The following is a 15,342-nucleotide window of genomic DNA, read 5'->3' on the forward strand; positions in this document are numbered from 1 at the left end:
AGTGTTTATTAATTAGGTAAAATTATTTTATGAACAAATAATAAAATTAATAAAATGTAGCATCTAGGGATACCCTATCTTTATACAAAACCACCATTTTCAAAACCTAAAACAACACCCTAGACAAAACAAACCAGTTAGTGGTTTTCAGAATTCCACATTGGTTTTGTCAATTCCACAGCAACACTGATAGGCTCAAGTTATGCACGGGTACATACTTCAAGTAAATAATAATTTATTATTAACAAAATAACTGTACATACTTTTATAAATATATTTTATTTTAATAAAACGATGTAACATTTTATAAAATTACAATTTTCTTTATATTTATCTACATATATAATATATATATATACAGAGGTATTTGGTCAATGTTAAGTGAAAAGATAAATATGTATTTAATGTATTAATCAAAAACATGAATTAAATATTCAATAATTTTTTATTAGGAATTAATGTAAAAAAATGTTAAGCGATTTATGAGCTGTTTTTCTGTGATACAATTAATAATCCAAACAAAAAATTTGACCAGTAATAAGAAAGAAGATGAGTTATTTGTTCATTTTGTTTGATATTAATCAACATTGAATAAAACTAAACTAAAAAAAAAAAAATAGTTGATGAAGATAGTATGTTGTTGTGACATTCTAGCAAAACCAGTATATATTGACACCTTTAATGGCAGTTAAAAAACACTTTTTATAAGATTTATTTAAACACTGTTGTTTTGGAAAACTAATAAATACAATAACTTTGTTATTCTAATAAAGCATATATTTATAAACTCCATTTAGTTACCAGATTTAAAAAAAACAGTGTTAATAAGAATCTTGTAAAAAAAGGCTCAGAAAGAACTATCATAAATTTTAAAAAACAACTTATTATTTATTAATTCTTCCTTGCATATATAAATAAAAAAAACCACGAACCAAAAAAAAGAAAAAACATTAATTACGTAACTGCACCACTCTGACACATTAGACCAGCTTATATATTTTATGCATTTTATATACGATGGTAATTATTATTGAATATTATATAATATTTTACAAAGGAAACACAAAAACTTTATAATGACGAAAATATCCTTTCTTTGTATCGTAATGACGAAAATATCCTTTCTTTGTATCGTAAACTCTTCTATAAAAGGAGCAGTGGAAGTAGTGAAAACTCGCACACACAATAGCAAAAGTTCATTGCTTTCAAATTCTGTCTGAACCATAGCCATGGCTCTTAACTCTCCTCGCCTAGGTTCGAACCCAGCCCTGTGGAATGGCCAACTAGGGTTGAACCAGAGGGTGAATGAGCTAAGAAGAACACCGATGATGGGTTCGAGAGAAGGTTCAGGCTTGTGGGGTAATGCTTCTGCAGCAGCAGTACCACCACCACCACCGGTGGTCACCACCGTGAAAGCAAGTGATTTTCTGAAAGAGCAGCTGCGCCGTGTGCCGGCGTTAGCCTCTACGCACATGGCTACGAGCCCGGTGAGGGGGCCATCACCAGCATTGAGGGGGCCATCACCAGCATTGAGGTTTCATCGTTTTCTGGACGATTTTGGCCCTGAGAGGAGGTGCATGCAGAAGCCACGAGAAGCAGCACCGGTGGTGGTGAGGAAGAGGGTTCAGAAGAAGTATGATGGGAGAATCCATAGCTACCCGCACAAGAAGAACGGGCCGTACACGTGTCCCAAGTGTAAGGGCGTGTTTGCCACTTCTCAGATTTTTGCCTCTCATGTGAGTTCTATTCACTACAAGTTTGAGTCGAGAAGTGAGAAGAAAAAGAGGTTAATGGCGAGATACTACAAGAGAAATCCCACTGTGCAATGGGTAGATGGTAAACTTAGCATTCTGTGGGGTGTTAATAAGAAAAGTGGCAATGCTCCTCCTCCTCCTCCTCCTCCACCTCCTCCACCAGTTCCTCCTCAAGTTAGGGTTTTTGTAAAAAGTGAGTGTGTTGAAGAGTTTTCTTCTTCTTCTTCTTCTCCTCCTCCTCCTTTATTAGGGAAACCAATTGGTTCACCTAATATTGTATTTGGAAAGCAAATTCTTCCTTCTTTTGGATTTGGAATACCAATTTCAAGTCCTTCTCTTGTAGTTGGAAATCCAGTTTCTCCTCCTCCTCCTCTTGTACTTGGAAAGCCATGTTCTCCATCTTCTCTTGTGTTTGGAAAGCCAATTTCTCCTGGTGTTGGATTTGGAAGGCAAGTTCCTCCTCCACCTGGATTTGGAAATCCAGTTTCTCCTCCTCCTGGATTCGGAAATCCAGTTTCTCCTCCTCCCGGATTTGGAAATCGATTTCCTTCTGATGAAAGTCTAGGAGGAGGAGAAGCTGGATTTTTAAATCCACGAGGAGGAGGATTTGGTTTTCCGAATGCAAGAGGAGGAACTGGATTTATAAAACCAAATTCTCCTCCTAGTGGATTTTCAAGAGGAGGATCTGGTTTTTCGAATCCAGTTTCTCCTCCTCCAGGGTTTGAGAATATGTATTCTGTACCTGGGTGTTCAAATCCTTTTGGAGTTCAGAATGTAACTGTTGCAGGACCCAGAGGTGTTCAAATCAAATTGGAGATCCAGTAGATGAATAAGTCTAGGTAGGGTCTTCATCCATGGTCTAGTGTTGTTTGCAGTAGTGTTGTTTGCAGTGTTGTTTTTTCAGTTGTTTCTCAGTGTTGTTTAACTGAAACAAATAAAAATAAAGTAATACAATGAAGTATCAATGAGCAGGAGGGTCTTTTTATCCATGATCTAGTTGTTTTAGTGTTGTTCATCTGCAACAATTTAAAGTAAACTATATGAAGTATTTCTTTTAATTTATTTATTATAATGTTTAAAAATAAAGTTATGTCATAGTATCAATTGGTAGTTTTTCATTTACTTATAAACCTGTAAACTTGTACAAGAACTTTCAATTTAACTATTAGGTTAACTAATTTCATATTCTTTATATAAAGGTATTAACTGGTGAAAAGATGAGAAATTTAGCAATGTTATTAATTAGTAATATCATTCATATAATGATAATAAATATCTTCAGAGTGTTAAATAATTGCCTATAATATATTATTGCTCATTTATTGTAAAATTCATTTTGGTCCCTTTTTTAAGAAAAACATTTGTGCCATTTATGTTTGGAATACAGTTAGTGGATAGGACTGAAGTGATATCAAATTTCAGATCTGATTTGACAATGTGAATGAAATGGTATCATTTTAAAAAGGTCTTTGAATATTATATACATGTAATCTAAGTTTTCTTTTACTTGCATGAGTAAGAAATCTCATGAGGATGATGATGTGTAAAAGCAGAACATGACTGAAAATAAAAGAGGAAAATGAAGATGTTTTTGTCATCTCTGTGGAGAATTTGGACAGTTTATGAAGGAAGTAAAAGGTTAGATTAGTTTGAAAAAGAATGATACCATTAAAGTAGAACATTTAAATAATGCTTCAACTTCAACTGAACTACACAACCATGTCTATTAGTTTTCTTATTAATTTTGGTATTAGTTTCATCAAGTTACAACATAATTTTGATATAATTTTGACTGAACAGAGATCTTAACTTACAAAGATAAAATAATATTTATTTTACAGAGTTTTTCATACTTAATTTAAACTAGTGCACATAATAACTTTACAAAAATAAATCACCAAACTCACTTTTAGAATATCTTTCATCTAGCGTTCAAGTTTATCTCCTAACAACATAAGTCCCTGCTACACAGAGTGGTTTTATAATAAAAAAAGAATTCAAGTAAAATAAATATCAGTCATCTAATGTATATTAGAGTCTCTGTCTTATATATTTCACCTACAATAATAAACACATTCAACATGAATATACGACATTACCTACACATATCCAATATATTAATGAAATTATAAAATTACATAGATTTTAAACAAGCACTTGGACATTGTATTCAGTCATAAGAGGATGTGGTTCTAAGAATTCTATGGATCATAGCTCTGTCTTACAGAATAATTGTTAGATTTCTTTAATAGACATTCATTCTATATTGATTTTTGTTGTACTTTTCCTTTGTTATATGTGTTATATATGTAAGGGGTATGATAAGGATTCCATGTTGAATTCTTTTGATTTTTCTGTGGTGGGTTTTATGATGTTTGGTGAAAGAGTTTCTCTTCTCTTTCTTACAGTCTCTCAGTATATGTATGTATGACTTGCAAGCTTATTTACACAAATATGAATAATGAATGCTGATTTACTCCCATTAGATTTGTTGTTATTCTTCTAAATTTGGGTTTTTTTATAACCCATTCTCATAATCTAGTTGTTACTTGGAACCTGTAATGAGATTGTAAAGAGTTAGTATTTAGTTACACTATTATTAGCTTGTGTTTTTATTTGTTTCTATCAAGTGTTATTTAGTTTGGTTGTTTCTTATGTTATTTTTTGTTGTTTAATCAATTTTGTAGTCCCACCCATGTACTGGTTTTGGACAATAGAACCCAGGTCACTGTTCTTATTCATGACACTCTTATTTTGTATATTGCACATCTGGTAAATTGCCTCACAGGTTGTCTTTACATGTTTAAATCTCTTTTGTTTTTGTTTTTTTAATTTTTCTGTCTTGTTGATAGAGATACATGAATTGAAACTTGTGTGACAGTAGATTTGTTAGACATGATAAAAGGGAGTATGTGGAATTTTGAGAATGAATGAAGTTGTATTGTGAAAAAGTGGTTTGATTTTAAGGTTGTTTTGTGGTTCTCCTTAAAGAACAAGGAATAACAAAAAATGTTGTTGCACGAGGTTTAACGTGATACACAGTTTGTTGCATGGCATGGCAACGTGAAAAAGGGAGACACGTGTAGGGTCAGGATGAGCATTTACAGAGTGAAAGTGAGAGTGTATTTATATAGGTATTCCTGTACAGGATAAGAGTCTAAGAATATATAAAGGCTATGTTCAGTGAAAAATAATATTTTATATGGTTGAGTTCTAAGATAATATTATAGAATCTTATAAAAAAATTCAAACAAATACTTGTTAATTATGTATATAAATTCCATTCTGTTAAGGCTTGGTCTGTTTTTATTCTGGAAAACTAAGTTATTTATTATTTAGTATATTTTTATTATCAGTAAACAATAATAAAATAAACTGGATATTTAAAGAATTTGGAAATCTCTTTTTTTCTAAAAAAAAGAGGTATTTGTAATTATGAATCAATCAACTTTTGGGAATTAAGTTATTAGTGGAATTTGGAGACACTTGCAATAGAATTCATTCTTGAAATTAAGTGGAGGAACTTAATTTTGTAATGGGAAACTAGACTCCCTTTTATTGAGAATGAACAAAAAGAATTTCTAATATTAATATTAAGTTTGCACACATAAAACTGGTAGATCTAGTCTTTAAACGAATAAATGTCTTTCTAAATAATGTTTACATTTTTTTATAATTTTAAATAAGTAATATCTTTTATTTCTAATAAAGTAAACTCTTTTTTTATTGAATTTACATTAACACATGGATTCAATCAATTTGGAAAAATAATTAATAGTTGTATTTGGTCAATTCAATGTGAGAAACTCTTATGAAAGAAACTTTAATGGATGAAATAGGTGGTATGCAACTGAAATTGAAAAGAAAGATAGATGGATTTAGAAACAATTTTGCTTACTATTTACTATACAATAAAATTGTAGGGAAAGACAATTTTGCTTTTCAGAAATTTTGGAAGGTGAAAGCAATGTTTTCAGCACAATGTTTGGAGAGTGATACAAAATAGAGAAACAATTATGTACAACTTTGATATAAAGGGATTAGAAACACAATTATGTACAACTTTGGTATAAAGGGATTAAGGCTAAACAATGTTATCTATGTGACCAAAATGTCACTCACATTTTTTTAAATTGTTCTATTTTTCTAGTTATTTGAAACATCTGTCTTAATTAGGTAGACGAGGTCACAACAATGCATTATGAAGAAAATTACATTTTGATTAGCCAAAAATGATTATATATGGGCGATTCCCTCGCCCCAATGATCATAGTTTAAGATTTACATGTTGCACATAGTTGGAAACAGAACTTGTGAATGTATGTGAGTTTTCATCATTGAAGAAGTTTGAAAATAAATGAATGACATAATCTTTAGAGATGCTAGACTTACCTGCTAAATTTTTTTGCTCTTATTCAATTAAAAACTTGGTCTTGGTTAACTAATAAGGTAAAATCTGTAAGTTTCAATTACTCTGACTGATGTTTAATCTTGTGTATAAATTCTCCAAAGAACAGTTCTTAGAGTAAAATTGCAAATTTTGCACAAAAATATTTCATAAAAAAGAGTCAAATAATTTAAAAAAAAATTATGTTACTTCTTACTTTTTAGATTAATTGTGCAACCATGTTCCATAATAAACATCCATCTCTTCACTAGCCTTTTTAATTACAAGTTTTCCTTCCACCAACATAAGCCCTTGTCACACACAATGGTTTTACAATAAGAAAAAAACTCAGACAAAGTAGAATAAATATCAGTCATCTAATGTGTATCAGAGCCTCTGTCTTATATATTTCACTTGCAACAATAAGTATATTCAATACAAATATACGCCAACACCTATATACTCAAATCATTAATGAAAATGTATAATTACATAGATTTTAAACAAACATTAGGACATTGTATCCAACCCAAGTAAGATATGTGATTTTAGGAATTTATGGATCATCTATATCCAGACATAAAACTCTTTCGTACAGAATAATTGTTAGACTCATTGAATAGACATTGAGTAAGTTAGTTTTTGTTGTACCTTTTCTTTGTTATACATAGGTGTTATATATGTAAGGGGGTATGATAAGGATTCCAAGTTGAACTATTTTGATTTTTCTGATGGTGGATTCTATGATGTTTGGTAATAAGAGTTTTTCCTCTCTTCCTTTCAGTCTCTTATTACAGTATATGTATGTATGACTTGCAAACTTATTTACACAAATATGAATAATGAGTGCTGATTTACTCCCATTAGATTTGCTGTTATTCCTCTGGATTTGTTTTTGTAACTATCATCATAATCTGGTTGTTACTTGGAACTTGTAATGAGATTATAAAAAGTTAGTATTTAGTTACACTGCTATTAGCTTGTATTTTTAATTGTTTCTATACATGTTTTTTTTTGTCTGTCTTGCAGATACATGAATTGAAACTTGAGTGACATTTGTCAGACATGGTAAAAGGAAGTACCTGGGATTTCGAGAATGAATGGAGCTGTATTGTGAAAAGGTGGTTTGATTTTGAGGTTGTTTTGTGGTTCTCCTTAAAGAATAAAGAATAACAAGAAATATTGATGCAATAAGTGTACGAGGTAGGTTTAATGAGAGTGATACACAGTTTGTTGCATGGTACGTTAATGAGAGTGACACGTGTAGGATGAAAAAGTGATATACGGTTTCTAAGTTGCATGGTACGTTAATAAGATAGACACGTGTAAGTTTGAATATAAAATTGGAGGGTAAGGTGAACATTTACAGGGTAAAAGTGGAAGTGTATTTATGTAAAAATTCATGTACAGGATAAAAGTGTAAGAATATATAAAAACTATGTTCAAAGTTGTTCAACTAAAAATAATATTTTATGTGGTTGAGTTTTAAGATAATATTATAAAATCTTTTAAGTATAAATATTAAAAAAATTCAAACAATATAAAAAAATAAAATAAGACTTTTGAAAAAAATCATATCATAAAATGTTTGAAATGAAAGGCTATTTAGTATTTGTGCTCCTTAATTATAAATACTGATAAATCATAGTATGCACATAAATTACATTCTGTTACGGGTTGGTATGTTTTTATTAGGCTATTAAGTATTATGCTCCTTAATTATTTAGTATTTTTTATCTATTGAATAAAATAAATTGGACATTTGTTTAAAGAATGTGGAAATCTTAATAAAAAAAAGTAGAATCAAGAGTTATTTAGTATTTATATTTCTTAATTATAAATAATAGTTAATTATGACATGTATATAGATTCCATCTTGTACAAAGATTGAAACATTTTGTGTGTTTTTCTCTATGATATTCTTTTGCTAAAAAGCTTCTAATTGATTGTTAAAGATCATTCCATAATTTGTTAATTAATTGATTTTAGGTGCAAATTACTTTAGGTCCTCTACATATACAAATTGATAACTAAAAAAAAGAATGTATTTGGACGTGGTATAAGTAACAACAACCAACACAACAAAAAATGCAATCCAAGTTTCTTATGATAAATAATGAAAAAGTTATTTTTACCACCAATTAATTATAAAAAAGGATAACATATTTTGAGGCTGACTCTTAAATTCAAGAAAGGTATTTTAATAAATTTTAAGTATCATAAATATTGTTTTAATAAATCTTAAATAAAAAATAGAATTATATTTTGTATAAATGAACCCTTCATCATTACACCTCACAATTTTCTCTTTAAAGATAGCTTTAATTAGGTAAAGTTCTGGTTGAGACTTCCTTCTCCATTATTTGTGGATTTTCCTCTAATACTTTTATTTTATCTTAATTTTATGTTTCTATTTTATTTTATTTATTATTTATTTTTATATCATATTATGTTGATTTAGTATTTATTTTTCTGAAGCTGATGATGTTAGTTTTCGTTTGAGCTATATTTTGAAGTAAATATAGTTAATATGGTTTAAATTATTTAATTGTTTGACTATTTTATTAATGTCTTGATATCTTGGTATTTATTCTTATAATAATACTTGGTTGTTTAATATTTAGTCGTGCTTCAATTGTGTTATTAGTTTACTTAAACTTTCTTAATTAATTTATGCCTAGATTAATTTATATTAACTATATTTATATAAATCACTTAATTTTTTTGTAATAAAATTTTATGTTGATGAAATTAAATTAGAAGGTCTATCTACTTAAAAAAAAATAACTAACAAGATTTGTTTTTGTAGAAATTATGGTCGATGCAGATTTTGCTTTAGCCAATTAATATTTTTGTGGAAAGAAAACACTATTTTAATTCAGTAATCAATTGGCTGACAAAAAAATAAATTTTATTTTGATAAAATAATTAACTTAAAACGTAGAAAAAATTGTAGATGCTAGATGTAATGCTAAGTAGAATTAGTACTCGTTACTAACAAATAAGTTAGAAATATTCATGTATAAAGACTTTATCACAATAAACTAAAATAAACATATAATATAAAGTAAATATGCTAAATAATATAATAAATTCTAGTACGAGTAACTAAGATTAAAATAATAATTAATTAAGAAAATAAATCATAATATGAGATAAAAAAAACTAAGAATGTGGGCTTTAATTTTACCAAAATAACTTTAAAATACAAAAGAATACTTAATTATAAATGAAATTCATGTCTCCTAACTATAACATAAAAAGGATAATAACTCTTAACCTATAGTTTTTAGGTTAAGATAGATTATTTGATTATAATTATCAATTATAAATGACTAATATAAATGAGGTTTATAAGATAGAAATAATCAAACAATACAAATTTAATTTTGTTTCTTTTTTAGGGGGTGGGCTTTTAGACCAGTATTTATTAATTAGTAAAATAAGTTTATTTATGTTTGATCTTAGTATTACAAAAGTCTATTTTTTTTTTTCAGGATTTGTCGTCAAATTGCTGGTCAAGTCTTCAAAGAAATTCATCATTTTTTAGTATCAATTAATTGAAACACATTTTTCATAAATGCTCAAATCTCATTATAAATTAATAAGGTAAACACTTTGACAATTGACTCGTGTATTTTATATTCAAAAAAATAAATAAATTTCAAATCCTAAATAAATTGGTTCCTTCATGAAATTAATACCATCCATTAGTTTCTCTCTTGCAACAAAAATAAATTAATACCACTCAGAAACAAAAAGGAACAAAAAAAAGAACTAAAACAAAAGTCTTATAAAGTGGCAAAGGAACATGAACACAACGCAAACACACTCATTCTCAGAATCGCCTTCAATTTCTCCATCACCATGGCCATGAACTCCACCAAGTCCAACAACTTCAGCGCCACACTCTTTCCTCTCTCGGCTTCCAACACCGTTTCAAAGAGAGAAGCCTTAGCGGTGAAAGGAATGAGCCAACTGGGGTTGAACCAAAGGGTCGAAAGCCTGAGAAAAATCTCATTGGCCACGAAAAGCAGAGCAGTGATGTTTCATGGTAATGCTGCAGAAAAAGTGAAGGGCAAAGAGGTTCTGAGGGGTCAGTTTTGGGGTTCATTAGGTGATGGTGGCGACACTGAGAGGATCTTAAGAGCGAGTGAGATAGTGAGAGTGAAACTGGAGAATGCAGTTTGCAATGCAATTACAGAGCAGAGTAATAAGAAAGCGAAGGAGATGGTGCAAGCCAAACTCCTCTCTGCCTCACCATTCGCTTCTGAAACTGATGCTGTTGGTGGCACTTCATCAACACAGCTTGCGATCATTGCACCACTCCAAAGGGGAAGTTTTCTGAACCATTTTGCTTATCCCTTCCCCAACAACTGTAAAAGTTCCCATTTTTCAGAGAGTGAGGTTGATAAAAGCATGACCCTGTGTGCAACTCCATTGAGTGTTTGTTTTCCCCACGAAAGCAACTATGGGAGGGAGAAGACGAGAAACAGCAACGTGGGTGGTGAAGCAGTTGAGGATGTTTGTTGCAGGGAGGATGATGAGAGGGAATACGATGGTCGGATGCACAGCAATCCGTACAAGAAGAACGGACCGTACACGTGCCCGAAGTGCGGGTGCGTGTTTGAGACGTCGCAAAGATTTGCGGCGCACGTGAGTTGGAGGCACTACAAGTACGAGACGAAGAGTGAGAGGAAGAAGAGAATGATGGCGAAAATACGAAGGAGGAGTCTGCGTCTTGAATGGGAAAATGGTGCACTCACTGTTGTTGCTGACCATGATGCTCCCAGAGCCACTGCTTTTGGTTTTGCAGGAAACAATACCAACGTTGCTGCTCCTCCTGCTACTGCTACTGCTCCTGTTGAGGTGAAGACTGAAACTGAGACTGGTGTGGGGCTTCAGCTTGCTCCTCCTCCGGGGTGGCCAAAAAGAACTGGTGGTGGACCAGAATCTGCAGGAGGTTGCAGAATAAAAATGGAGGCATTAGACAATTGAGTGCAATGCACCATTGGTTTCAAAGTTTTGTTTAATTGTTATTCACAGGATCAGGATCAGGAGAGTTTGCACTAGTTCTTAATTCTTCACCACTTGTTTGAGTTTTCTGTTATTTCACTTTGTGAATTGAAACTTCAAGGTTTAATTTCCAAGATTTCATTTTATCTCGTTGATTGAATGAGCTAATTTAATTATTCACCCAAATGATTTAGTTACTACTTACATAATCTAGGAATAGAAATAGATCAACCTCAGACTTTTACTTAACCTTGTTTGATTCAAAAGGTAGGAACAACATATTTAAGTAAATATAAAATAATACGTTTTGTAACTATACTTTTCTGTCCATGTTTTTTGTAACTTCCATGGATATTGCACATTTTGTCACACCAGAATGAGAAGCTATAATGAGGCAATTACTTTCTGCACAATATGCACCCCCATTTAAGTATGAAACCAAAAAAAATACACTTAAATAAAATGGGTTTAAGATAAAAATACATTTGGATCCTTTCTGTAACATATTTTTGAATTGTATTAAGAAATTGTTTTCCAGCATTCCGAATTTTTATTTCCCGAACACAATAAAATGGGTTGTATTAAATAATGAAACAAGTGATTCATGCTTGTTGTGGCCCTTGGACCTTTTAACGATAAAATATTACAATCAAAATTTAAATTTAATTTCCACTTAAATCTACGAGTAGAAATTGATCATTTAATCGTATTTGATTCATAAGGTAGGAGCAACATATTTAAGTAAATATACATAATAATATTTCAAATAATTTTATTAATATATATATTAAATGTTATAATGTATTAAAATAATATATTTACTCTCTTTTCAACTTGGTAAAAACGAAACATTGACCTACATTACATAAAAGGTCACAGCTATAATATTATTAAAAAATAGATACATATATAAAACAAACTTTTGAACATTAAATTTGAAGTCCAAAATAATTTGTTACGAAAATGTTTTAAATGTTTCTGCTGTAATCAACCAATTGTTGGACATTTATCTTCTTACATATGATCGGTAATGACAAAAAAAATAAAAATCTGAGACTAATATTTTATTTCTCGTTTTAATTTCATTTTTTTTATTTAGTGACCAAAAAATTGCCAAGATAAATAAAAAGCTGAGATAATGATTTTTCAATAATTGTTACAATAACAAAGAAATTACACCTAGATATTTTTATCTAGTACATAATTGAAAAGATTATTTATTCACAGATTTTAGGATACGACTTTATGGTTATGTAGCTAGCATCTAGTTTATTGCAAATATTTCACATAATTTAAATTTAAGTTTATTCCATAAGCTTCATACTGTTATGAGAAACCATGAATAGAATTTTGGAAAATGGAAATATGTTGAATATCTGGTGAACCCTTGGCAATCCTCAAAAATAGAAAGCAGTTTCATGACAATATCTACTAAAGCAGGCAGTGCTGATATTGAATGATGGAGGGAACAAGTAAATTGGAATACAAAGAGAATTCAAAACTGATATTGCATACATTAAACTTAATGTTACATCAAACGATTCATACACTATATAATTGATGATACAACTATTCACAATGCTGACCTACAGAAAATTCAGACTTCCTCCTACAAGAAAATTTACTAACACTCGCCCTCTGGCACGAAATCTAAAAGGCATCATTGATAGTATCTTGATTAGGAACAAGGAATGAGGCAAATAGAACTATATCCCAGTATTTGGATTGTTCCCAGCTAGAATTAGAGAAATTTCTAACCCTCGGCTAAAAGCTTGGTTAAACATGAGGCGAGTTTGGAATGTTGATACAAAAGGGAACCAGGAAAAGAATGCAATGGGTACAAAAATGAGCATTCCCATACCAGCGTCATAGAGTCGAGCAATTGATCGAACAGATTTCCATAGTCCTAGTTTCTTCATCAGAGGCTTCCATGCAGCAGCAATCTAAAAAGGAACATCAAAGTTAAAAGGTCAGACTGGAATTTATCCTCCTGCTTGGGAGTCAGCTTGACCAAATGAAACTCATGTCGGAGTTTCGTTTATTTTTACTTTCCACTTTTAGCTGACATGTTTTCACTGATAATAAAAGAAGAAAAAAATTCTTATCACCTTCCTGTTTTCTAAAATCCTATTATTGACTAGAGATATAACCAATAGTCCTTATAAAGCCAAGAAAGGCCCTACTTTATTCACATTCATTTTATCATAAAGTCCCTACTTTATAATCTGGTTTTATAATCTACTTTATAATATAGAGCCAAGCCCAAATATTAAGAAATGCAATCAAATTGTGTAAAATAACAAATAATACGATACAGTTTAGAGAAAAAGAAAACTCACAGACAGAATTCCCCATCCAGTAGGAATGAAAGCCAGTATAGAAGCAAATATGTCAGGTAAAGACAAGTCTGTCAGTATAACTGCTACGACTAAACCAGCCAGTGCTAACAAAAGGGAGACTCCTTGTATAAAGCGCAAAAGAAGCTGGAAATTGACCGATATCTTCTGGCTGAATGTGAATACCTATTGCGCAAGAATAAAAATAGGCATGAAGATGCAAAATTACCATGTACATTTAAATGAAGTCAACACACAATGCATATTTTTCACCTTGAAAAGAATTATAAGCACGGCCAAAACTACCCACGAAAGTCCATAAACCTGTACAAAAATGTGAACATAAGCAGTCAGTTCACAAACCAGTGCACATTCTGTATATGCAGATACATAAAAAGAACTGTTTCAACTTTTGACTTTGGACAGTCAGTTATCTATTGGACCCTTCTATTCATATAACTTATAAGACATTCTATTCATTAATCAAGTATTATTTTCAAATCAAGATATTCTTGAAACAATTTTATTTTATTATTGATCAGAAAATGGATTTCCAATATGAGTTGTATCCCGATCTGGGCATAGAGCTCAAGCGAGATTATTAGGATTTTTATCTGGTCCTTCTAGGGTTCTGAGATGGGGGCATTGTTTGAGGTCCACAGGAGGCGGAGATGGCATCCTTGCGGATCTTGTTGATGGAGGGCTCCACCACAAGGCAGAGGACAGTGAAAATTTCTGGTAATATACAGTCACCGACAACCGACCCCCTTGCTGGTCTTTGTCTTATTGCTTCAACAATGTCCTTAAGTGGATTAAGCAACTACTTCAAGAGTTGAAATTTTGTGAAGTTGAGTAGATGAAACTATATTATGATAATCAAGGCTCCCCTTGATATTGCCTCCAATTCAGTATCTTATGAGAGAACCAAACACAAATGACCAACATGCATTAGCCGCTTCACAAACTTGCATTCAATTTATATGTTCCAAGCTTGGCACATATAATTTATAAGCTCCATCTTGACGGGAGAGTTGAAAGAGGTGATTTTTTGTTTTACAGCTTTTATATCTGTTTTTGTGTGTACCTAGCTTTAGGCTAAGAAACATAGGTCGTAGCCTTCCTTTTAGAAATATTCTCGTACTTGTATTTTTATATATATTTATACATCAGCTGAGATGAAACTCAATGATTTTTGGCCATCACTAAATTCAAGTGATGCTACATGTATTATGGACAAAAATCAGTCATAATAGAGAATTCGTTCATTTAATATCATTGTTGAAATATGCCAAACCTTAGATTCTCTAATTCTACAAACCCTCTGAATCACATTTCAGAAGAGAAACCAATTCAAAAATAGAGAATTGTGTTACAGATATAAAGCATGTGATAAATGTGTAATTAGGTATTAACTGAATTATAACTAGTTCGATAATTTGAGTTCAGTTAGAGATTATCTAGGATTATAGAACATGTAGGCGTGTAAGTAAAAACCTGTGTAAACGATTACTAATTAATCACATAACTTACATAAAATATGGAAACAAGAAAAAAAAATTTAAACCAGTATTTCTGCAAAAGGAAGGAAACAGAAAATGAAATAAAAAGTATGTAATACCGTCAGTGAAGTGCTAGTTCCTTTCACGTTAAGCTTGTACACAATGCCATATTGAAAGATGAAAAATCTAAGACTCAAAATGGTTTCAGCTATCCTTGAACCCAAGCTCTTGATATGAGCCTGTAGATGAAACAATTTATGAATATGAGACAGATATTTGAATAAAATCAATAAGCAATGTTGAAAGCAACTAACGGAAGAGGAAATATGACAGAACTTTAGGATCAACTT

The 15,342-nt window shown here is 31.0% G+C and overlaps 3 protein-coding genes across 6 annotated transcripts in view; 2 read left to right on the top strand and 1 right to left on the bottom strand.

Annotated features, from left to right (window-relative positions):
- The first annotated feature begins 1,181 nt into the window (after positions 1 to 1,181).
- On the top strand, positions 1,182 to 2,744 carry LOC137828133 (uncharacterized). The gene has a single exon (XM_068634582.2). It carries the CDS (start codon positions 1,230 to 1,232, stop codon positions 2,577 to 2,579), a length of 1,350 nt encoding a protein of 449 aa, XP_068490683.2. The 5' UTR covers positions 1,182 to 1,229; the 3' UTR covers positions 2,580 to 2,744.
- A 7,149-nt stretch (positions 2,745 to 9,893) lies between these two features.
- LOC137828321 (uncharacterized) lies at positions 9,894 to 11,139 on the top strand. Its single transcript, XM_068634842.2, has 2 exons — positions 9,894 to 10,641; positions 10,690 to 11,139. The coding sequence occupies exons 1-2, from the start codon at positions 10,009 to 10,011 to the stop codon at positions 11,137 to 11,139; spliced, it is 1,083 nt and encodes a 360-aa protein (XP_068490943.1). The 5' UTR covers positions 9,894 to 10,008.
- A 1,512-nt stretch (positions 11,140 to 12,651) lies between these two features.
- GSL10 (glucan synthase-like 10) overlaps positions 12,652 to 15,342 on the bottom strand; it is a 35,118-nt gene continuing 32,427 nt past the window's right edge. For all 4 annotated transcript variants that reach the window (XR_016523344.1, XM_068634844.2, XM_068634843.2 and 1 more), the window contains 4 exons: positions 15,112 to 15,231; positions 13,767 to 13,817; positions 13,497 to 13,679; positions 12,652 to 13,100 (listed from right to left, as the gene is read on the bottom strand). Coding sequence is in view for 3 of the 4 variants with exons in the window: in XM_068634844.2 (XP_068490945.2) it covers positions 12,864 to 13,100; positions 13,497 to 13,679; positions 13,767 to 13,817; positions 15,112 to 15,231 (591 nt within the window). In the remaining variant the exon portion in view is untranslated. The remainder of the gene's footprint in view (positions 13,101 to 13,496; positions 13,680 to 13,766; positions 13,818 to 15,111; positions 15,232 to 15,342) is intronic.

The sequence above is a fragment of the Phaseolus vulgaris genome, chromosome 7 (assembly GCF_051622355.1).
Source record: "Phaseolus vulgaris cultivar YP4 chromosome 7, ASM5162235v1, whole genome shotgun sequence".
Taxonomy (NCBI): domain Eukaryota; kingdom Viridiplantae; phylum Streptophyta; class Magnoliopsida; order Fabales; family Fabaceae; genus Phaseolus; species Phaseolus vulgaris.

What these genes read in the sequence shown, in the direction of transcription:
- LOC137828321 (XM_068634842.2), top strand. Translation starts at nt 10,009, where the DNA reads ATGGCCATGAACTCCACCAAGTCCAACAACTTCAGCGCCACACTCTTT. An exon ending in AGAAGACGAGAAACAGCAAC is followed by an intron (nt 10,642 to 10,689) that starts GTGGGTGGTGAA and finishes GAGGATGATGAG; the next exon opens with AGGGAATACGATGGTCGGAT.
- LOC137828133 (XM_068634582.2), top strand. Translation starts at nt 1,230, where the DNA reads ATGGCTCTTAACTCTCCTCGCCTAGGTTCGAACCCAGCCCTGTGGAAT.